This window comes from Melopsittacus undulatus, chromosome 5 (assembly GCF_012275295.1).
Source record: "Melopsittacus undulatus isolate bMelUnd1 chromosome 5, bMelUnd1.mat.Z, whole genome shotgun sequence".
NCBI classification, from domain to species: domain Eukaryota; kingdom Metazoa; phylum Chordata; class Aves; order Psittaciformes; family Psittaculidae; genus Melopsittacus; species Melopsittacus undulatus.
The window spans coordinates 42454571-42478823 of NC_047531.1; the positions used below are offsets into that span (position 1 = coordinate 42454571).

At 45.2% G+C, this 24253-nt stretch overlaps 1 protein-coding gene across 1 annotated transcript in view; it reads right to left on the bottom strand.

Moving 5' to 3' along the window:
• LOC101880493 (HYDIN axonemal central pair apparatus protein) overlaps positions 1-24253 on the bottom strand; it is a 110043-nt gene that overhangs the window by 66894 nt on the left and 18896 nt on the right. Inside the window, exons 9-18 of the mRNA XM_034063205.1 lie at positions 21507-21625; positions 19322-19545; positions 18076-18143; positions 15869-16104; positions 14653-14753; positions 13291-13426; positions 12675-12839; positions 7591-7743; positions 3882-4120; positions 611-866 (exon numbers count right to left, since the gene is read on the bottom strand). Coding sequence (XP_033919096.1) covers positions 611-866; positions 3882-4120; positions 7591-7743; positions 12675-12839; positions 13291-13426; positions 14653-14753; positions 15869-16104; positions 18076-18143; positions 19322-19545; positions 21507-21625 — 1697 coding nt within the window. The remainder of the gene's footprint in view (positions 1-610; positions 867-3881; positions 4121-7590; positions 7744-12674; positions 12840-13290; positions 13427-14652; positions 14754-15868; positions 16105-18075; positions 18144-19321; positions 19546-21506; positions 21626-24253) is intronic.

Here is a 24253-nt window from a genome sequence, read left to right on the forward strand (position 1 = left end):
TGACACAAGTCAAGCTATCAATTACAATGAACCCTAGGAACAGTCTCACACATGGATGAATGTCATTCTGATCATTAGAGCTGGCACACTATGTTAATTTCTCTTCTCCAGGACTCAGTGCTAGACAAGTCCTCTCTGCCCATGTTTGTCTACAGAGGAAAAATTATGCTGCTCACAGATACTCCTTCTCTTCCCTCATGGGTTTTTTGTTTTACTCACTGCTTTCCCAGATAACAGCACTTTGCATTTTTTAATTTACTTTTTGCTTGTGCTCCTAGTTTAAGCATAACTTATTTTCTCTGCCCTTCCTTCCTGCCTTGGCACATGAGAAACTGTAACCTGCTGTTTGCCCCTGACTTAGCAATAGTTCCTGTAGGCCACATTTTGGTATCAGCAAGTTGGGTTTATGGAAGCTATGAGCACACAAAAAAAGCCTTAGCAACTGATGGTGCCAACAAGGAAAGCAACTGGTGCTGCCACAGTAACTTGTGGCATTTTATTGAAATGCCACAGCTTATTGAAAGCATTTGCTCATTTGCCCAGGCAAATGTCAAGGGGTTGCAGAAGAAGTGATCTGGCAATGAAGGCTCAGCCCTCATAGGGAACTCACCTGCGGAGTACTAGAGGAGCCTTCCAGCAGCATCTCCACTGTCTTGCCAGGCATCAGCTCTGCCCTCACTGGTTGAAGCTTAAACACAGGGCAGGCAGGACTGGGGGCCTGGGAGGAAACCTTGCCTTTGGTGTTACTGATGGGAGGGAGACGATCATGCCGGTGAAACACAGTGAAACCTTCTGTTCTCCAATAGAGTAGATGGGTGCGTCGTCCTTTGTTTGTTACCTTGAAGCTGTAACGGCAGGGATCCAGGCTAGAAGAGAAGCAGAAATAGAAAATGTAATGGGAGCTGCTATTTCCTAGCAGTCACGCAGCTTCAGCACCCTGATGGAATGATCTGACTGCACACTCAGCGATAAAACCTCCTCCCAGAAGGCTGACGTAGCTCAAAGCTTCAGCAAAAGACATACCTTCTGTGTCCCTAAGTTTATCACCATCAAGCAGCTGGTCTGCTTGCATACAGCAAGGAAAAGCTTCTTGAAGAGCATGATCTTGGTTGCTGTGGACAGAGCATCACCAGCCTTTGGTGCTTAATATACAGAGTGTTGCTCCAAGGTGCTTCCTGCAGGTCTCACTGCATCAGGCCTAAGCTGGCCTGTCCTGGCTTCAAGTAGATGAGGGAACAGCTTTGCTGACATTTCACTTTCCCTTGTGAGCTTCTGCCTCAGATGGCCTCCTCTGAAGGTGCTGTTCACAGAATCACAGAATCCCGAGGGTTGCAAGAGCAGGGTAGAGGAGCTGCAGGGTATATTGCCTCATCTGGTGATCTGGACACCGCTTGCCTCTGATGGTGGGACCCTTGCCCTGGCATCCATATTATCCCCTCATCCCATAGGCAGTATCCAACTCTCATCACCCCCATATCACCCTTTGCCTGAACAGTACAGCTGGTTTTGAGTTTTAGGAAGATAAATGCACTGTGAGAACACCTGTGAGAAGTTTCCCCAACACAAAGACAGCAGCAAGGCCAGCTCTAGCTGCTGAGGGAATGGAACAACAAAAGACTATTAGATGAGGCCCTCAGTGATATGGTTTAGAGGTGGTCTTGCCAGTCCTGGGGTAACAGCTGGACTTGATCTTAAAAGTCTTCTCCAACCTTGTTGTTTCTATGATTCTGTGACTCTGTAACTAGAGTTTGACCTAAAAATGAGTATTCAATAGAAATTGGTTCCCTCATATTAAGAAACGCTAACTGCAGGCTACTCTTACTCTCTATACTGAGCACAACCAGAAAATCAATTGTTCCTAGAATAATTATAGTCTGTTTCTTGAAAGCTAAAATTATCATCTGGCACAAGCAACTAAATAGAAACACTGAGGTGACAGTATAGAACACACTAGTCTTGGTAACATATTGTTAAAACATTATGTGTGCAAGCTTAATGTGAAATAGTTTATGTTTTGGACAGCAACAGATGAAAGCTTGCAGAACTTTTGGGTATCTGCAGGATTTGTGGCTCTGGGAAAGCTCAACTCACCTGGATTCCATCTCAGCTTGTCTGGTGGCAGTGGTTGCAATGGCAACAACTCCAAACCTGGAGGCAAAGATGTGAAAGGGGGCCAGAGGATGATGACACAAATCACACTGATGTCCCCTCCATTGTGTAGCGAGTTTGTGGCTGCATGGAGAACAGGACATGCTGGACAAGCATCAACCCTCCTGCAATGTCCCTGCTTACGTGTAGGGCATGTGGGTGCATATTTAAACCCCCAAAATCTATACTGAGTGCTTATGGTAGGATTAACCTGCTCTTTCTACCCCAAAATGTAGGTATCAAAGCACTAAGAACCCTCTGTACAGACAGAGAAAGGATCAGGCACCTCAAGAAAACTATTCTTCTTGTCCCAAGAGGTCTCCAACACAATTGCTCCAAAAGAGCAATTTGAAAAAGCTTATTTTAGTCCCATTTTTAAGAATGGGCGTGGTTTCAGACACACACATTGGGATAAGTGAATTTCCTCCTTCCAGCTCAGCCCTTTCAATTAATTTATCCTGCCCAAACACAGCAGACTTCTCCTCTCCCTTTCAGAGCTGGTCCTGTACCCATGCTCATGTGACCATGCCTATGGCTGCCACTGGCAAGGGAAGCAGGCAGGAGAAACAAGGAAAGAGCCACTATATCTAATAAAGAGCAGCCCGGCCAGGTAGCCAGGGAAAATGAGTGAATGGAGGGATGATACATGGTGAAGACAAATTCTGCTGCTCCTCCGGGACTCCCAGGCAGAGGGTAGGTAAACCAGCACCATTAATTTAGTCAAGCAGCTGCTAGCAAGCTACTGCCAAGGCTTTCCGCTATTGTGAGATGATACTCCTTAGGAAATGTAAAAGCAAGCAACACTATTGAAGAGAAGTATGTTTAGACTTGTAATGCAGCATCTTTCACTTGGAGGCTTCCAGGACCTGCTGTTTTCCTCCAGATCTTTGTTTGATAAAGTGAGGAAATAAATCATAGAATGGTGAGGCTTGGCAAGGAACTTAAGAATATCTGGTTCCAAAACCCAGCCATGGGCAGGGACACCTCACATTAGACAATGTCACCCAAGGCTCTGTCTAACCTGGCCTACAACACTGCCAGGGATGGAGCATTTACCACTTATTTGGGCAGCCTGTTCTAGTGCCTCACCACCCTCACAGTAAAGAATTTCTTCCTTATATCCAATCTAAACTTCCCCTGTTTCAGTTTTAACCCATTACCCCTTGTCCTGTCACTACAGCCCCTAATGAAGAGTCCTTCCCCACCATTCTTATACGCCCCCTTCAGATACTGGAAGGCTGCTATGAGGTCTCCACGCAGCCTTCTCTTCTCCAGGCTGAACAGCCCCAACTTTCTCAGCCTGTCTTCAGCTGGGAGGTGCTCCAGTCCCCTGATCACCCTTTTGGCCTCCTCTGGACTTGCTCCAACAGCTCCATGTCCTTCTTATGTTGAGGACGCCAGAACTGCATACCATACATCAAGTGGGGACTCAAAAGAGCAGAACAGAGGGGCAGGATAACCTCCTTCGACATGCTGGTCACAGTCCTTTTGATGCAGCCCATGTATTATAACTAAAGACAATTCAGTGAGAATTTAGCAACTGGTTTCCATTTCAGTAGCTTTCGAGAGTATCTAACATCTTTCAAGTGGTCAAAAGTGTTTCTAAAGGAACCCCTGTGGCTTCAGTAAAACAGAGCCAGGACTTTGAGCACTGAAGAACTAGTGTGAAGGACTGCAGCACAACTCCTCTTTGCTGAGCCCATGGGAGAAGTAGGAGCCAAGAAATACCCTACCTGAAGTGGGGCCCCAGGTTAAGCTCTGGAGCAAAGGGTTTGTCGGTGATAATCGTTGTGCCAATGCCAACAGCCTGGACAGGGATGACAGTGGTATGGCTGTTCTTCACAAACAGCTTCACCTCATCATTGAATTCCTCCGTGTCATTCAAGTTTGCTATGACAGCCACAGACACCCCAGTCTCAGGGGGAATCACTCCGTTAGCGGGTTCAATTCTCCAGCGTGAGCGTTTGTTAGTCTGTAAGACAAGCCAAATGCTAATTTAGGATAGAAACCATGGACCCTGGTCTGTACTATGATGCAGGAAGAGGAAGGACTAAAGGTAGGAGAGTAAAACCCACAAAGGTTTAATTTCTCTAAACTTAAGCTACGGTGTCTGGAAATAGGAAAACAGTAACTATGCAGGAACCTACTCAACCTGTATTTTACCCTCCCTTAACATACTCACCTCATGAACCTAATTTTGCCCAACCCAAGGGATGCTTATCTTCAGGAGATAGTTATTCACCCTCCAGTCTCTCTTTTGGAGTGCACGCCAATGGAAACTTTCTCTCTCCTGTTTTCCCAGCAATGGTGGCCAGGTTTGCAGAAGGGCTCAAGGCCAGAGGAAGCCAAAACTGCTCAAATTCCAACTCAGCAGCCATATGATTTGGGGGATACTGCTGACAGCCTGAAGAACAACTGCAAAACTGGTTGATCAAAACCCCAACACCAAAGTCTTCTTTCCCAAGAGTAAGGCAGTGATTCTCAACAGCTCCTGAAGGACTGAAGCACTCTGTTCCACTGATCATCAGCTGCAGCGAGGTGCCCCAGTGCCCTCTGCTCTGGAAAATTCAGCTAGAAATGTTTAGAGTAGGGTAGTAAAGCAATAAGCAGAAAGAGAACTGCAAGACAATGGCCTGGGGTTCCCAAGCACTCTCTTCCTCTGGTTTCTCATGGACATCCCTCTATGGATGTGGCAATAAAGGTATTGGACCCCCAGCCCATCTAAAACCACATTCAGAGGGTGCAAGCTTCGGAAGAGATACACATACAGTGCTCCCTGGCCAACAAGAAATGTCCTGTGATGTAGATGTATGGCCCATCATGGTGTTAGTGGTACATGTGCCACAGTTCAGTGTTGTGTTTGGGATGACAGGTACTACTCACCCCAAACGCTGCAGTATTGTAAAAAAAAAGACCTTTTCCACTTTTTTTTTTTTTAATGGAAATCAACAATGTTCTTGGAGGCCTGGCACAATCCAAGCAAGTGCTTGATCCAGGTGAAGTTAGCTCAAGCTTCCATCCAGCAGGCTGGCAGCACAGAGCTTTAACAGGACACCAGCCAGCCCAAGGGAGAAGAGTATTAGAAACCGAGAAGCACTTCAAATTCATGGGAAGCATTTTATATAACCCCCCAAAATGCCCTCAGCTAACAAGCTGGAGGCTAAAGAAGCAATAACTTGCTGAGCATTCCAGGTCCCAGCAGTGTGTGTAGGTGCCCCAGTGACAAAAACTCCTTAGGCTGACTGCTCTGCATGGAGAGCAGGTCAGGTCTATGCGCCTGCACCCCAGGATGGAGCATGCCAAAGGCAGCAGGATCATTCCAGGCTCTGGCAAAGTTAATAAACTCAGCTCCATTTAATTTGCCTTCTAGAGCTGCAAAAGAAAGTCTTAAAAAAAGGAAGATGAGAATGAGATAGAGAAAGATAGTTAGCACAGGGTAAACAATGGGGCCTCACTGACCATATAGGATCCCAACAACACTCTTCTGTTGTCCCTGCATCCCTTGTGTAGCTTATCACTAGCTGCAAAGGCAGCCGCTGCACTGCCATCAGCCAAGGGAGATCAGCCACCAAATGGGAGACAAGAAAATCACAGCTCATCATCCTGCAGCAATCTCCAAGCAGAAAATCAAAGCAGCAGCTTCGGCATCTCAGAGAAGACAAGACATGGGTTCAGGGCCACAGCTGAATAAAAGATGCCCAAGTCACTCACGAGTGAGGCTAAGAGACAGCCAGAGCCAATTCTGCTCTCAGATGTACATGTCTGGCTCACCCTGACACCCAACTGCATCTCAAATTTTATCTCCAAAATTATTCAGTCCTCCCTTCTTCCCCTCAATAAACTGCCAGGCAGCCTTAGGCAGCAGCAAAGTGCAAGACCTCAACTGAGGCAGCAAAACAGCTTCAGAGGATGCAGCTACTATGGGTACGGGAGTAGCCTTAGCACATCTCCCCTGTCACAGTGCTGCTCCCATCAGAAAAACAGCACTGAAGAGCCCTTGATAAAATGGCTGATCAATCAGGTTCCCAGGATCTGCCACCCTAAACATCTCCATGGTTATCAGCAGCTGTCCTGTGAAGCCAAGATGATCACCATGGAGTAATTCAACCCTGCAGAATCAGAAGCAGGGACTATGGAGCAGTAGAGCCTGTCCTTACTGCAAGGAAAGAAACCATTCCTGAACTACCTCATATCCTTGTTCTATTTCTTGATTAGACTCAGTATTTGCAGAAACTGCAGTGAAGCAGGATAGGATTTATTGCCAATTCCACACATGAGGGCCCTGAGGCAATGGAGAGGCAGATGCACCCTGCAAGTTCTGCTGGATAACTGCAGGCTGCCCAGGAGATGAAGGGAAGGCATTACACTAGGACAGCAGTACTTAAAGAGCTCTGCGAGTCAGTACCTGGTTATGAGCATGCAAGCCCCATCATTTATACACCAGTACTAACCATCTGAGGTGACTTGATCTCTGCAGAGATGGAAAGCTAATTTTAATTGCAGAGTGAAAGAAAGCTGCCCTGAGAATCTCCACTTCGAGGTTACATTTATCTACCAAACAGCTGGAAAAGCAGCGGAGGGAAATTCCACCCCCTCCTCTTTGGCCCAGGAGGCTGAGCCTGTACTATTACACACCACCTGATGATTTATCCACAGACACAACCAAGTCCCCAGTGCCAGATCTGGGTTAACCAGCTCCAGAAGTTTAACCCACTCAGCATGGTAGAAGACCAAACCTCCTCTGCACCCTGTGCTGAGCCCCTCACAGATCCCCTCTCCAGAAGACTCCCTCCACCCCCAGCACGAGTCCTTCCTGGCTGCATCAGCCCTGCTCCTCCTGCCAGAGGAGCAACGCATCCTCCTGCTGTGCAACTTGTCACACTATGCAGTCTCTATGAATTAGATAGCCTATTTCTGCAGCTAGATGTTCTGCAATTCTACGGAGCACACAGACTCTGTAGGTACACAAACCCTACAAGTCTATTTTTGTGCTACAATGCAGCTGGTTTGACCTCCAGTAGGTGTGAAACTCAGCTCACCGTGAACAGTTTGAGGACAGACCTCACACCTCAGTCTCTATCTAACAGCAGTTCAACACAAAGCAGATGCAGACGTAACAGGGAAACCATAGGGAAAACCATGCGCTTTCAGGAGCAAAGAGCCACAGAGCTCTCTTGATCTCAGAGTTCCAAATAAAGGGAAAACTTGTAAAAATTATCCAGGATCTTTTCTGCCCAAATATCTGTATAAACTCTTTGTTTTACTGAGGGTAAAACAGCTAAAACAGCCCCCAAAGCCAGGCTCATCTTGCCACGCTGTGATGGGATATCTTGCTTTCTCTCTCGCTGATGTGGAAAAGTTGCATATGAGGAAAAAAATCAGGTCACAGGCTGATATGGACCAATCATTTTCATTGGTAAATAGTCTCCCATAGACACTTACCATCTTTGCTGAAAAGGGTGCAGGAATGACAGACTGATTGGAGAGGTGAAGGGTTTGGGAAGCATCTCGTAGAACTTGGATAGTGCCCAAATTTATCTTACTTGGATGCACGTAGACAACTGGTCCTTCTCCAATGCTCACTAAATGGATTTCCTGCTCCAGGAAGCAGGATGGAAAGAGAAAAAAAAAACATAGGGAAAGCTGTAAGGGTACACATAAACTGGGGAACAATTCTCACTGTTCGAAGTTTTCAGTGTTGCTGAAGGCCTGGAGCAAGTGTGGGATCTGGAGTGGTCCCATCTGAAAGCCACAAGATCCTACTTATTAGGGGATAAAGAAACCTCATTTCCCATGCACGCTTTTTCACACCTCCATGCTGTTAGCTCTCCTTCGCCTACATTGTGCCCTCTCCTGCTCCTTATATTGCTCAGTCTGGCCCCAAACCACACTCCCTGACCACAGCTGCTGCACAGCCACATTGCACAGGAACTTCTTTAGCATTCTCAAAGCTACACCTGTGAAAACCAGCACAAGTCAGAAGCAAAGCTGGCTCTTCAGAGTAGAGATCATGCAAGTTATTTGCCTGATTTGTGTTTATGCCCATTCCTGGTATCCTGGGCTGCATCAAAAGGACGCGACCAGCAGGTTGAAGGAGATGATCCTGCTCCTCTACTCTGCTCTTGTGAGACCTCACTTGGAGTATTGTGTGCAGTTCTGGTGTCCTCAACATAAAAGGGACATGGAACTGTTGGAACAAATCCAGAGGAGGGCCACGAGGATGATCAGGGGACTGGAGCACCTCCCATATGAAGATAGGCTGAGAAAGTTGGGGCTGTTCAGCCTGGAGAAGAGAAGGCTGCGTGGAGACCTCATAGCAGCCTTCTAGTATCTGAAGGGGGCCTATAAGAATGGTGGGGAAGGACTCTTCATTAGGGCCTGTAGTGATAGGACAAGGGGTAATGGGATAAAACTTAAATAGGGGAAGTTTAGATTGGATATAAGGAAGAAATTCTTTACTGTGAGGGTGGTGAGGTACTGGAATGGGTTGTCCAGGGAGGTTTTGAATGCCCCATCCCTGGCGGTGCTCAAGGCCAGACTGGACGAAGCCTTGGGTTGCATGGTTTAGTGTGAGGTGTCCCTGCCCATAGCAGGGGGGTTGGAACTAGATGATCTTAAGGTCCTTTTCATTCCTAACTGTTCTATAATTCTATATGAAAATCAGGTATTAATTATTAATTGCACTGTTTAAACAGTTTTTTTTTCTATTGACAGTCTGAGACCCAAAAGTTTGTTCTTGCAGAACTAGTGCAGACTATTGGGGAGGAATGTGGATCCCTTTGCTAAACCACCTTCTCACAGCACTAAAACCAATGAGAATTTATCCAGTCTTGCTGGTTTCACCAGTTCCCAACATACCAACTCTTAAACAGGATCTGAGCACATCTGACAAGAGCTGTTGATTCACTGGAGGCATGGGGCATGATTTAACCATGAAAGAAGCCATCCTCCATGATGTAAAACTTTTAATGACATCTGACTCAAGGAAATGGCATTGACAGCTGTCAGAACCACTAGTCCAATTCAACCAGAAGGAGCAGCTTCCAGAAATGCTCATCTCTTGACAGGACACTAACATGTGCAAGTAAGGACCAAAAATCATGTATCAAGGCTGGTACCTCAGCAATAAGGAACTGAAGCCATACATGAGGATGAACCTTTTACACCTCCATGAGAAGGCCAATACAGTGAGCTGTGATGCTGCCCAAAGCTCCTGGGAAGAAGAAGCCAGAGGGAGGAGCTGTGCCTTGCCAGCCAGCTTCACTTCCAGGCAACAGCAGAGCAGGAGGAGCAAAGGCAGGGCAGAAGGCTTTGGAGATGAGCTGGATAATGTCTGGAGGAAGCCCACGCTAGCTGGCTTCAAGTAGAGTATGTACTAACACAATGTATCCTCACCTCAGAAGGGGCGCATTAAGAACCCCAAGCCTTCATCTACAGTCTTCTTAAACGGGACAAGGAAAAATATGTTGAAGAGCATTACAGCAATGTGACACACAAGGAAAGAGTGTAAAGAAGATGGCAACTTTGCCAACTGTGATATTGCCACATATGCACTTCCCCAAGCCCAAACAGCACTGATGGCTTTGTTGATTGGTATGTAATGCCACTTCTGATCATTAAAGAATGAAGAGCATCTGCCCTTGGCAGACAGTTGTGGTTTGAGTGACCATTTACTCTGGTAGCAGCCAGCTGTGAAATCCCCTGTCTGTGGCACATGAGGCTGCTTTGCCACCAGTAAAGCTAGGGTTGGGTTTTACCAGTTCCTTAATGCAGATAACAAAGAGCAAATCGAATCTTGCATGAAGTCACCTGCAAACAAAATACAAGGCAATAGACCCAAGGAGGGACTCTACACAGCCCAGATAAAAGATCTGTATCACATTTAATTTAAAACAGTGCAAAGACTTGGTATCAGTGCTAGACAGCATAATTAAAGAGCAAGTGAGTCCAGAGGAGGCCACAAAGATGCTCTAAGGGCTAGAACACCTCTCCTATGAAGACAGGCTAAGAAAGCTAGAGCTGTTCAGCCTGAAGAAGAGAAGGCTCTGGAAAGACCTTCCAATACCTAAAGGGGCTGACAAGAAAGCTGGAGAGGGGCTTTGTACAGGGGTATGTTGTGATAGGACAAGGCATAATGGATTTAAACTGATAGAGGGTATATTTAGATTAGATATGATTTTCCCTGTGAGGATGGTGAGGCACTGGCATGGGTTGCCCAGAGAAGCTGTGGCTGCCCCATCCCTGGCAGTGCACGAGGCCAGGTTGGATGGGACTTGGAGCAACCTGGTCTAGTGGAAGGTGTTTCTGCCTGTGGCAGGGGGGTTGGAAATGGATGAGATTTAAGGTCCCTTCCAACACAAACCCTTCTAGGATTCTATAATATTTTATTGGAATAAATGGCAGCCATCCCCCTGAGGTCAGATCTGCACCAGATAATCCACATGGCTAGGACCAGTCACCAGTGCAGGATGTAGAACAAGATGGGCAGCTGTTCTGCTAGGCCAGAGAGCTTTGGATTAGCCAGCTACTTGCACTCAAGCTGTAAGACAGACCTATAGAAAATGCAGATTATCTAGCCTGACACCTAGAAACTCCTATCTGTGCAGGCAACTTACCCAGTGAGCAGCATCAACCAAGCGTGAGTGTGCTCACTGAACATTGACTGAACAGGCACACACTCAGTCGTGCACTAGTAATTTTTTTAGGGACAGCTAAAATTCCCCAGTAGAAATGCTCACCCTTCGGGCATGTTCATCTCCACCCTCCCCCCAAAAAAACCAACACATAAACTTTAAAACTATAAATTGTTAGCCCAAGGGTAAAAGCTTTGTGAGAAGCTCTTTACTGTCTCTCTGCACTGCTCTCATCCCCTCTACTCCGTTCTCATGAGACCCCACTTGGAGCACTGTGTGCAGTTCTGGTGTTCTCAATATAAGAAGGACATGGAGCTGCTGGAACAAGTCCAGAGGAGGGCCACGAGGATGATCAGGGGCTGGAGCAGCTCCCAGATGAAGACAGGCTGAGAAAGTTGGGGCTGTTCAGCCTCGAGAAGAGAAGGTTGCGTGGAGACCTCATAGCAGCCTTCCAGTATTTGAAGGGGGCCTAAAGGGATGCTGGAGAGAAACTCTTCACCAGGGAAAATAGCAGTAGGAAAAGGGGTAATGGGTTTGAACTTAAACAGAGGAAGTTCAGGTTAGATATAATGAAGAAGTTCTTTACTGTGATGGTGGTGAGGCACTGGAACAGGCTGCCCAAAGAAGTGGTAAATGCTCCATCCCTGGCAGTGTTGTAGGCCAGGTTGGACAGAGCCTTGGGTGACATGATCTAATGTGAGGTGTCCCTGACCATGGCAGGGGGCTTGGAACTGGATGATCTTAAGGTCCTTTCCAACCCTAACCATTCTGTGATTCTATGAAATCTGTAGTTAAAAAGCAAGCTCACAGTTAAAAAAAATGGTTATTCTAGTGGGGAGAAACCCTCCTTTCCAAGGGAAATATTCCTTATATTTATGAGCGACTCTTGTAAAACTTCAGACCTTCCTCCATGGCCTTCTTGTTGACTGATTTACATGCACATCCACAATAGCCTGGGTGATGTTCAGTGGCACCCAGGGGATTTAGCAGCATCATTTCCATTCATTTTAATAAAAGTTTAAATCCATGCAACTACTTTCAAAATGTCAGTCTTCTTTTCTGTTATAGAAAACTTAACGTTCCTAGGAATCCTCTGACATCCTCTTCCATGCTCAGAGAGACAACAAGGTATTTTAAAACAGCTGCTTCAAAAATTAGTATCATTTTAAACTGAAGTTTAACTAGATTTGTTCTCAGTTCAGCTAGATGGAGCCAGGGCACTACAGACACCATTCTCTTGCCTACATTCTGTTGTCATTGCTGTTGTTGCGTATGTCTGAATGCAAACATCTTTCAGGAGGCTTCAGCCCAGAAATGCTTTGCCTCATGTATTTCCACACTTGGTGGAAAAAACAAAGCCTCTGTGCTCCAGATGCAAGCGATGTCCATGTCTTTTGATGGGCTTTTTGTAAAGAGATATGATGGATGGATAGTTCTCAGATACGATGTACCTGACTTTCAGGAAAGCTTAAATCCGTCTTTGGACAGAACATCACTTTGGCACAGTTTCTAACACAAAGCTTGCTGTAGCAGGGTTTAGGGGTGTCCTTGTGTGCTCCTGAACAGAAGTTCTAATGAACCAGCAGTTGCTGTTCAGCTGTAACACAGCAGAGTATAAAACCCAAAGATTATTCTGGGTTTCAGACTGGGCTTGTTATCTTGTCTCACATATCCATAATTAAATGCTGTGTCAGACACTTAGATCACCACCTAAGAGGATACCATCCTTCCTCTTCTCTAGGCATTAGTTGTTGCTTATGCCATGAATCCTTTCTTTCCCTGTCCATATCAGTCACATATTACAAATTCTTGTTTTCCCTGGAAGAATCCCTGCACACTTTATGCTCCATCACAATGAGCTGCACAATGGCACATGTCTTCCCTAGCACTCACCAGTGGGGCACCTTTACTCCCAAACACCACAACATGAGCAACAGTGTCCTGCTGTCCAGTCATCTGGGCTTCCAGTGTGAATGGGATATCCACTGAGCTGTGAGGCTGGATAATTCCACGTGGCATGGAACTGGAGTACCATACAGCAGCATTATCCTTATGTTCCTATGAGGAACAGAATTAAATACAACTTCAGATCGACATTTGAGGAAACTTTTCAACTCTTTAACATCTACCACAATGGCAACTCACACACATTTTCAAAAATCCCTAGGAGAAAGCAGAAAGGTACAACACAAGATGCAAGACTTGTATGGGCTCAGCATCCTCAGCATGTCCAAAAGCTGCTGCATCCACAAACACTGCTGTGCTGGCAGCCTCCTTGCAGCAGCTTTTCACAACCCTCTAAGTTCTACTGCATGAAAGCACCTCAAAAACTAGAATATAAACTGCTTCCTAAAGAGTTTAAACTGCTTCCTGAAGTTTATGTTCAGGTTGTTTCCTGTTCTCAGCAAACCTTTAGGTCTGACTATAAATCAACAAGGTCTTAACAACCCTTTTTTCCTAATAAACCCTTGATAACATTTGAGGGCAGGAGGTGGGTGGAATGCCAAACCTGAGGAAGAACCCCATAGCAGCCTGGAAGGTCACTGTCATTCACAAGGGTCAGCATCTGCTGATAAGGGAATTTTAGAAAGCATCGTCCAAATGTCATGACAGGGTCAAGCACGCGGAGTGGAGGAACTATACATCTAGGGAAAGAGACAACCAAAAGGCAATTAGATACTGAGAGAAAGTAGAATTTGTTTCCCCCATGAAAAGCGCAAAATACAGCATAACACAGTTGTCACCGTCAAACAGACATTTAATACCCTACAGCCACAAATGGCCTTTAACTTCTTTTTACCCAACAACCTCTTGCAAAGGAACGGCAGAACCTGGGACTCAGCATTGCAAAGGCTTCCAAGCGCCCAGGCAGAGCATGGTGCTTTGCCCCCGATAGGCTTTGCCCCTCCTTTGCCCCAGGAGCTTGCAAGGACACTCCCAACAATCCCAGGAGCAGCACTCACCAGGGCTCAAGCAACACCAGACTCTAGTGTCTCAGTGAAAATGACCCACTCCTCTCCCACATCACTGCTGAGCAGCCTGAAAACCCAGCAATTTGCCCCAGTGTCAGAAGGCATGGGTTATCACCTGTCTTACACAGTGGGTGATCACCCTCTCCCAGTCCCTATACCTACCTTGCCCCTTCAACCCACAGGTCCACATACAGTCTGTTCCCATTTGCACTTGTTTTACAGAACTGCAGCCCAGGCACGGAGTGGATGACTCTGCCTGGGAGAGGGAACAGCACCAGCGAACTCACCCCTCTTGTAATTAAACTGACACCCACTGCAGCATAACAGGCTTGAATCTGGCTGCAGCAAAAACAATTTTCAGCTTAAGTTCGAGAACATTAATGCTCAAAAGAATCAGAGGGAAGCAGAGAAACATGAGTTCACCTTCCACACCAAGGACTCTTTTCCCCTTTGTAAGCTCTCACCTTTACTTTTCCTCCACTGGACCTGCCGTAAGCCCCTTTCCCATTTGCATGTGCCTTCATTAACTGAACTAGACATGAGCTTTCAGCAGGCTGCTCTCTGTGGCCCAAACTGACATTGTATTTTGATTGCAATCCAGTACAGGTCCACCATTTGAAGGAAGAAAGAGGGGTGGCTCTTTGGAAATAGTACACTTCAAAAACCAAAAAATCCAGGCTAATAATTAATATAATCACTATTCCCCTTCAGAGAAAGGCTTAGGGCTGTATCTGCCCTCTGAGCACAGGGGCTGCTTTCAGTGCACTACTGTTCACCTGTCTAGCTGGGCAGAAGTAGCTCATTAAGCAATGCTTCTCATTTGGAGCTGAAGCCAGCAAGCCATGTGCAAAGCAGTGTGTGGAGTCGGATGAGCAAAGCTGAAAGGAAAGCACTGGTACCTGGCTGTGAGGAGCAGCGCCAACACCTCCTTGCCAACACCATCCACATCTACCACCAGTGCCAGCCTGTATCTCTTCACGGTGTTGGAACACAGGGTGACCTGGTGGAAGACAAGAGCATCAAATATTTCATCACTCCCAAAAGGCATAGGCCATGTGTGGTACCCTCCAGTTCTCATTCTACAGAAAGGAAAGGGAGGATTTCTTGGATGTTAGGAAGATTAGACATCAGCAAGAAGTTCTTCCCTGTGAGGGCAATGAGACACCAGCAAAGTTTGCTCAGAGAAGTCGTGGCTAAATCATCACTGGCAATATTTGGGGGCAGGTTGGACAAAACTTAGAACAACCTGGTCTAGCGGAAGGTGTCCTTGCCTGCAGTGGTGGTGGTGGGGGGGGTGTGGTGGAATCAGATGATCTTCCAACCCTTCCTCTCTAAAAAGGCTCCTTCTAATCCAAACCAGTCTATGATTCTATGATTTTGTCTTAATTCTTCTGCTGGTCCACATGCAGAGAGCAGTCTCTGTGAGTAACAAAAGTCTTCTGACAATATCTGAATAGTTATATAAACCTTGCAGTTATCAGGGCACACATAAACTAAATTAAAGCACAATTAGAGTAAGGCTCTACTCATCACCAGATTAAAATTAAGGGACCAGCTTTTAATTTCAGCTACAACAGCATAAATCCAGAGGAAATCTATGGACTTTTAACAGAATGAGTTGAATTTTACAGTGAGAACCTGAAAGCAAAATGTGACCGAGCAGTTGCTGTGCAGTTCATGGGTACCAGAGCTTTTTCAGTCCCTGCTGGAGATCACTGCAGTGAATACAACTCATTCTGCTCAACAGGAGACAAGGAACAAGACTGGGAAGAAAAGCCAACTGCATTATACAATGACACCTCTCTTTTTAACAGCTGCCTTCTGTTCTCATCCTTCCTCTACCCATTTTAAATCAAAGAAATCACTCCAAGCAGCTCTGAAAACCACATGAATGGCTTCTCTACTTGACCATATGGTACATGATCTTCAGATTATGATTTTGGAAACAAAATGGTGCTCCTTCAGTTAAGTCCCAGAGCAACCCAGCTAACAAAAGCCTAACACTAGTGCAAGTACCTTACATTATGCTCAAAGCTAGCATTGCTGAAGCCTGTTCACACATCTGTGAAGCTTCAGCTCACCTCTAAAGCACTTACAGCTGGACTTGCCCCATACCTGGATATCCAGGTGTCCATGGGCACAGACAGTCCCTCTGCAGGGCTTGATGGCAAATTCGGTTGGCTTGACATGACCTTGGGTTCCCTTTCTCCAGGACGGACAAGTGTTCTCTGACAGCTGGTCAAAACTGGTCACACTGGGCTCTCCCAGTCCATCCCCAGGAATGCGAAGGTTGAAGGTCATGGGCACCAAGGAAGTGTTAGTGAGGCGACATGACAAGGTGCGAGGAAAGCCTAGGAAAATGACACAAGCATGAATTTATGCCCCACTTACCCCTTGATTACTGGTGTGAATATCCTGTTATAATAAAACTGTGTTTGGAGTTTAGTTATTTTCAATTTGAATTACAGCTAATTGAGAAGCTCAGTGAGGAATTAATCAAGTAAGTTCCTGTTATGCTGATCACAGAGGTTGCTTCCTTGGAAATGCCCACTCTTAGCAATGCTGAGCATCGTAAGTTTCTCTCTAACTGTGAGGAGCTCTCTCACCTGCCCCCAAACCAGCACCATTTATTTGTCACTCATGAGTGTGACTTCAGATAGACCATTTACTCTGAAAATTCAATCCGTAAAAGCTCTCTGTTAACTCCACAAACACTCACAGTTTTCAGTAGATAAAAGTAGTACATTGTCATTGAGGAGAAGCTACAATAAGAGAAAGGAGGGATGAAATTGAGAACTGCAGCAAGATGCAAAACACTCAAAAACAGATTCTCTAGTCAGGATCCTTAAGGCTTTCCCTGTTTTGGGTCAACCAGACAGGGCATGTGATAGAATGCTTAGAAATTAGCAGGAACTATTTCCCACTTCATCTAAGAAGTGAGGATATCACATCCATGCTGCAGACTGGCTTTGGCTACTGCCCTCAAAGGTTTACAACACTTGAGCTTTGATACTTGCTTTCTATAATGGAAAAACAGTGATCCAACCACACCTGGTTGGGTGTTCTGCAGAGACAGGACCACAACCTGCCTGGGAGTAGACATCTGATTTGGCTGGCCAGCTCTGCAAGGAGTAGACATTTCCCACAGCCTGCACGCCACATGTTATTTGAATACAGATGGGGAGGCAAGCCAACTGCAGAGGCACAAGATAGTTCCTTCACACCCATCACCAGTGACCCTTGCCTACCTTCAGCAACTGGGAGGCAGGAGGTACATGAAAAGGAAACACAGACTCCACAATCATGAATGAGACCCAAGCCACCAGATGCAGACAACAGTCAGAAGCAGTTGCAAAAAATACAATAGGTGCCTTCAGCTGAGAAGGCCTTATTAATGAAATCAGATTAAGTAGGATGACTCTCCTATTACATGACTACATTTCCACCTTGTGCATTTCTTGTGTTTTAGCTATTCAAAAGGAAAAAAAAGAAGTGACAAAGTGGTGATGTGGGGATGCTGCTCAGGAAAGTTTTCTTTAGAAGTCCATGAACAGCATGAAAACAGAGGCACCCTTGGTACTGAATGATAATGGCCCTTTAATCTGTCCACAATTGATTTAATGTTTAAACTTCAGGCCATCTCAGTAAAAAGCCCCTTGTGAGACTGATATGGAATACCAGAATGTGAATTTCAATAGAGATGCTCTGGGTGTGCACCCACTGGCCCTGTCATCAGAGCTGGTCTTTTTTTTGGTGGGGAAGGAGGAGCCAAGTCTCTGAGGATATCAGTGCCTGATGCAGAGCTGTTGTTTGGGCATGTTACCCGGGAGGTGATAACAAAGTGCCCTCATAGCACTAATTAACTTCTCACACTAAAGGTCAGGTGGGTAAATAGTGCTCTTGCCTTACAACAGAAACATTTACTGAGAGCAGCTACAGGCTAGTAGACGGCTTAAACTCCCTTCTTCTGTGGACCCATCCTCGGGACCCTTCTGGAACAAGGACCTTTACAGTCATTTTGCTGCCAGGGTCTGGGAGGCTGGGGCTGAACTGACTGTGAGGGACACCACACATGATGATCTCATGATGGCAAAACACTGCCTAGGGAACCAGCAGCCCTGGTTTTAGAATCATAGAATCATAGAATAGCTAGGATTGGAAAGGACCTCAAGATCATCTAGTTCCAACCCCCCTGCCATGGGGGTTTTAACATCCTAAAGGCTGCTACAGAGGAACAGTGACAGATGTTCCTGTGCTGACATGCTCCATTCTGGTAATGCTCAGCCCTCTCAATCTATGGTCCAAGCCCAGGGCACACTCACCAAAGGAGACATCACCAAAGCAGAGGAAAGGTACATCAAAATGAAATGTTGGTCCAATGACACAGCCCCTGTGAGGACAAAGACAGGCAGAGGAGCTATTGGCTTGGTTATAAAGAGAACTGCAAAGTCTTCAGCTTTTGTTACTGCTCTGATGAGTAAAAGCTGGTCTCAGAAGCACAGTGCACATTTATCTTGTGTCCATGCATAAATCAAATCAAAATTGATTGGCGAGCCTAAATACACTGTACCTCAAGTGTTTTCCCCTTGTGGCTTGCTGTGTACATTGGCACTGCTAAATCTCTCTGCTTTTGAAATAGCTTCAAAGGCAGACAGGAATACACAAGCATCATGCAAAATATTTGCTGCTCATTCAAAGGTTCTGTATTTGTCAGTCCTTTTGCTCGAAGTATCCAACAATATTTCTTCTGCTGCAATCAAGACAGCTAATTACTTTCAAATCCTGGACCTCCCTAATAGGGTTACAAGAATAACCTGCTGCCTGACAGGATCTGCTATTGCTGTCACAGATCTCTGGCCATGTATTCTCTCTACCATCATTCCATTCCAGAAGAGTTTCAGAGTTGGGTATTTACTTATCTCATATCTCTGAGCTACATCCTAATGCTGATCACACTCTAGCAAACGCCACTTGATTTTTATCTGGATGTTGCTACTTAAGTACATCAGAAGCTTCCTCAAAAATAGGATGCAGCATTTGGCTGAAATGGTAGCAATCAACATAAAAATTAACTAAAGCAACATCTGTATCATGTAAAATGTCATCTGTATTTCCACCATCTAGACTTGCCATTTCAGTTCTTATCTGGTGGGACCACATCTGCAGAGACTGGTCCAGGTTGCCCAGAGTGGTGGAAGATGCCCCATCCCTGGAAATGTTCAAGGTCATGTTAGACGGGGCTCTGAGCAACCTACTCTAGTTGAAGTTGCCTCTGCTCATTGCAGGGGTGTTGGACTAGGTGACCTTCCAACCCAACCTACTTTATGATTCCCCTTTGCAAACAATTGCATTTCATTTCTGCTGCAGTTGCAAGGAGTCCAGGTCAGGCTGAAGTAAAGGTTAAAAAGCTTTGGCCCTTAGTGTGGGGATGCTAGGTTCAGAGACAAGACTTAAGACCTTAGCATATATTTTTTTTTCCTCTGCTCCATAGTAAAATGAGGTAGGTGGGAGATGATTACCCAGAAATAGCTACAAATGTGACCACCAAGCTCTTATAACCCTCCTCACCTGATAGTCAGGGCCACAGGCTCAGGGGATCTGTCCACGCTAAACACGAATTCTTCCGTGAACTGCCCCAGGATACTGGGTCTGAAGAAGATCCGGATGACTTGGTACCCCCCCAGCAAAACGATGCCCTCCTGTGGGGTAAAAGTGAAGCAGGAGCCGAGAGCTGTAGCTGGAAGGACCAAGCTGAAGGGAGCATCTATGGCTCCTTTGTTAAGCAGAATTGCCTGCAGCACCAAGAAAACAATGGAAATACATGAGGAGAAGGCTGATTTGTTTTATAATTAAGCAATTTATTTTCTATTTAAACAATTAATATCTGTAGAAGACAGAAGATGCTGTGTGCTGCTACTTGACAGAAGCCAAAGAAAATACAAAATGACAAGTTCTGCCTTTGGGTTTTTTCATGTAAAGCAGTGATAAGTTCACATAAGCAGAATCACTCTGGGTTTATTCCATTGACACAGAGTAATCCACTTTTGACTTGCAGTGCAGAGGACCTGTTCAGCATCACCAAATTGGTTTAGACCCATCTCTAAGAGCCATAAAGGGCAGTTGCATCATTATTAATGAATCATCACATAACTACTTCTGCTCTAGATGAGTCTGATCCTGCCACATTCAGCATCCATTACAGCAAGCAAGTTCACTGCATGCAGAAGACATCTTAGGATACACTATAACCAACTTCAGAAGCACTCCCCTATTCTACTGTGGTATATAATTTAGGTTTATTTTAGTTTTTTATTTTGATCTGATATTTTCTTAGTCCTTGCTTAAGCAGACATGTGAAGAGAGGACAACCGTGAGGTGTACAGCAGCTTCACCTATTTACAAATTCACTGTTCTGTAGAAGAAAAAGCAAACTTTGAACCCAGCCACATTGAGAAATCAACTGACTCAAACAAGCAACACAATTCCACAGTGTTTGTTGAGACTCATCTGCTGAGAAACACCCACATCTGTCTGTTGAGTACCAGCACAAGCATACTGCCTCTCACCAACAAACCTACCCAGAGCAAAGCTGTTCTGATTGCTGCAGGGTGAAATCCTGACATTTCCTTGCACCTACCTATTTTCTTTTTTTTTTCCCTAATTTTTGTCCTTGTAAAACCTGTCAGAAAAAATGAGTCAGAAGCAGAGAGATGACCTTTTTTTTAATTTTTGTGAATATTTACATATTTGAACTCTGTAATGGTAACTTGAAAACTGCTCTCTCCTCTCATGTGTTTTATACCTTAATTACAAATTGCACTTTGGGATCCTATGCCAGGATGAAGTTTACCTCCAGTCTCACTGCTTAGTACAGCTATAACAATATCATCTCCTCATTCACATTGTCTCGAGTAATGGAAATAATAAATTGATGTAGAGAGAATCAATAAAGTATCAGCATTAAAAATGCAAAGAGAACACAGTATTTTGGTAAGAAAACACCATAATGTGTTCTTCCCTGCCACAGTCAAGCTTTTGAAAATGTGGCATGATGCACTGCATTATCCTCTACCTCTCTAAGTTGCTCTATGCCATTTGTTATTGCAGAGGACTTGATGCTGTTGGAGATGGGAGAGGGCAAATACGTAGAAGGTTCCTTTGCTTCATTTCTATTGCTTTGCTCTTTATAGAGCCAGCAATGCACCAAGTCTGAAGCATGGCAAAAGACTGCTCAGCAAGGGAAAGCACTCCCAACATCTTTGCAAGGGACAGCTCTGAGCTGAACAGCTTTTGTTCGACTCCCAGGAACTGGTGGGATGCATTTAACTGAAAACTATTTCCAATGGACTCAAGTTCAAACACAGTAAATTTGTTCCAGCAGCTTTTTAACAGCCAGACTACAAAGGTGCACCTATGGCTGAAACAAAAACATCTAAATACTTATCTTTTTGACCCAGTGTGGCTTTCATGTATCAAGTTCGGTTGGTTGGTTTTTTGCATTAAACCTCCCACCTGATCTCGAAGGAAGCTTACCGAAAAGCAGGGATTAGGGTTTCATGAGTAACATACACAACTTTCAGAGCTCATCAAAAATATCTAGACTCTGCAATATCCCCCACATTTGACTATTAAGGTGAATACTCCCTGCTCACAACTGCCAGAGTTGCCAGAAATCCTGCAGGTCTATGAGGATCACTGCTGCCCCAGGAAACATCAGGATCCACCCCAACCCCTGCAAACCTCTACTGCTCACCTCATAGCTGAGGGCCGAGCCAACAAAAACCTGCCCGATGTCCAGCAGGTCAAAGTTGAAGCGGAGCTGGGGTCCAATGCCTTCCCCGCTGATACACAGAGGCAGCCTTGTCTCACGGCCTGGGGAGAGAGAACCCTTTCAGTATAATTCCCTCTGTGTCCTGGGTTCAGCAGTAGCAGTCATTTTTCTCCTTCTTACTAGCTGGTGCAGTGCTGTGTTTTTGACTTTCGGCCTCGGAACAGCGATGATAACACCGATGTTTTCAATTGCTGCTTAGTAATCTTTAGTCTGACCAAGGACTTTGTGAGTCTCATGCTCTGCCAGGGAGGAGGGGAAGCCGGGAGGAAGCAGAGACAGGACCCAAACTAACCAAAGAGGTATTCCATACCACAGCATGTCATGCCCACTATGTAAACTGGGGGCAGTTACATGAAAGGTTCATGTAACAGGTTACATGCTCAGGCTGGGCTGGGTATCAGTTTGCGGGTGCTGAGAGGTTGTATTCTCTTCCCTTGTTATTTCCCTTATCATTATTATTATTGGTGGTAGCAGTAGTGGTATGTGTTACACCGTAGTTACTGGACTGTTCTTGTATCAGCCAGTGGGAGTTACATTCTTTCCATTCTCCTCCCCACCCCTTTGGGAGCTGGGGGGGGAGTAAGCCAGGGTGGAGAGTGAAAGGCTGCGTGGTTCTGAGTTACGGCTGGACTTAATCCTTGATGGTTCTTTTTGGTGTCCAATGTGGGGCACAAAGGGTTGAGATAAAGACAGATCTGACTGGAGTGTGTCTAATCGTATTTGTGATAAGCATTTATTGTTTTGGATTAATAGTCACTCGTCACAATGCTGATTTATTGGCTCTCAATGTTGTTGCTCTTGATCTCACAGTTCCAGCATGTTGTATCTTACTTACAGCCTGTATTTGCTGTGTTAGAATTTATCAGCTGGGGCCTTGGGCTAAGGTTCTTGTTTCGTTGTACTTTATGGTAATGACTTGTAATACAATAAAATCATTGATCATGAAACTTATCTGGCTTGTGTTCCCAGTGTGGTGACCACCTCTATACTTTGGGAGGTATATAATAGAAGTGTATAGCAATTACACATTTTTTTTCCAGGTTGCCAAAGAGCTAGGCCAGCTAAAGATGCTGAAAGACGCCTTGGGGCTGGTTTCTCATTTCTAACTGACCCCTTAGGCTGGATTGTAATTTGGCTATTGGTTTTCACCCTGAAAATGTGATGTCAAGTTTAAAACAAGATCTCTGAATCTCTTTCCATGACTTCCATGAGCTTTGACATCCATTCAGTGAAGGCACAAAGCTCAGGAAACAGAACTGAAAGCAAGAATCCACTGTCTGTACTGATGCAGAGACAACAGTACAGGAGTCAAAAAGCATGAGCCCAAACAAGGTGAAGCTCCCTGCTAACAGCGATACGCACATCTTAGCCAATGCTTGTGCCTAATAGACAGCTCCGTATCAGGGTACTCCAGGGCTCACATCCTGCAGCGATGACTAAATAAGACAGGGCTTCATGATCTCCAGAGAGGAGAAGCACTCACCTATCCCATCAAGACACCAAGACCTCATCTTTGTAAAGAAATCTTTCTCAAAGCATGCTCAGCAGTTTTGGAAAACCACCCTCCTCACTGCTGAGATCAGGTAAGCCATAAATGTACTGCTAACACGAACATTCCTTGTTGAAAGGCAACTGAGACCACAAGGCTTATAGCTAAACTCCAAGATGCTAGTTTTCTTCTCTAAGTCTGCTAAGATGACATAGTGCAGGACCTTTCAGTCTGAAGGCTGTTCTGAATCACTGTAGAAGCCTGAAGAGTCTCAGTACTAAACTCAAATTTTGGCTTGGGTCTCCCTGCCATCCCATTCTACTCTGCATGGAAAGCAAGTAGCACAAGGAGGAGAAGAAAGTGCCTATTTGTATACAACCTTCATTGTAGCTTTTCTGCAAAGACATCCTCCATCCTTCAACCTCCTTTTGTGCAATGCTTGCCATTAACAGAAGATCAGTGAATTAAGGTTGATTTTTTTTTTCTTTTAATCTGTTGCATGGTTATTCCAGAATGTCCCAAATGAGTAAGTAAAGTCTCTTATTGCAAAGAGCAGCCCACACGTGATAACACAGTGAACAGATTACAGCTTGAAAACAACTCTCCTGGAATAGACTTTGCAATGATTGCTGACTTCAATTTTGCAGTCCTGGAATGTGAATGTTTGATAATGTCCAAAGCCAGGAAGGAAAAGCTACATTGCTTTCGTGCATTGCAGCAATTTAAGTGATCCAGGCAAAACTCACCTGAAAGCAGAGATGATTCTGTTTCACAGCTCAGGCATTAATTAGAGGGCTGTGTATTTGTTTCACAGAAATAGGCAGTGTTGGGTGCTCACTGTCAAAAGACTGCTCTATCTTGCATCATGTGTTGCTTAATTTTCATTAAAAACTCTAGGTCTAAACTGCCAAATGTTTAGGAAATGGCAAAGATTTCTAAGTGACAAGCTTTTGTCCACAGTCACGCTGATCAAAAAATCAGTGGCAGTTTTTCCCCATTCTGCAGTTAAGTCCTCAGCCTCTCCAGAAGGTTCACGGAAAACCATCTACACCTTCACTGATCCTGGAACTCTAGGAAGTCCAAGAAATCTGGCTCTTCCTCCTTTCAGGTGAACCATAGAGAGTGCTTTTCCCAAAGGAGGAGGAGCAGACAAAAATACATGCAGCACTCGGGAGAGCTG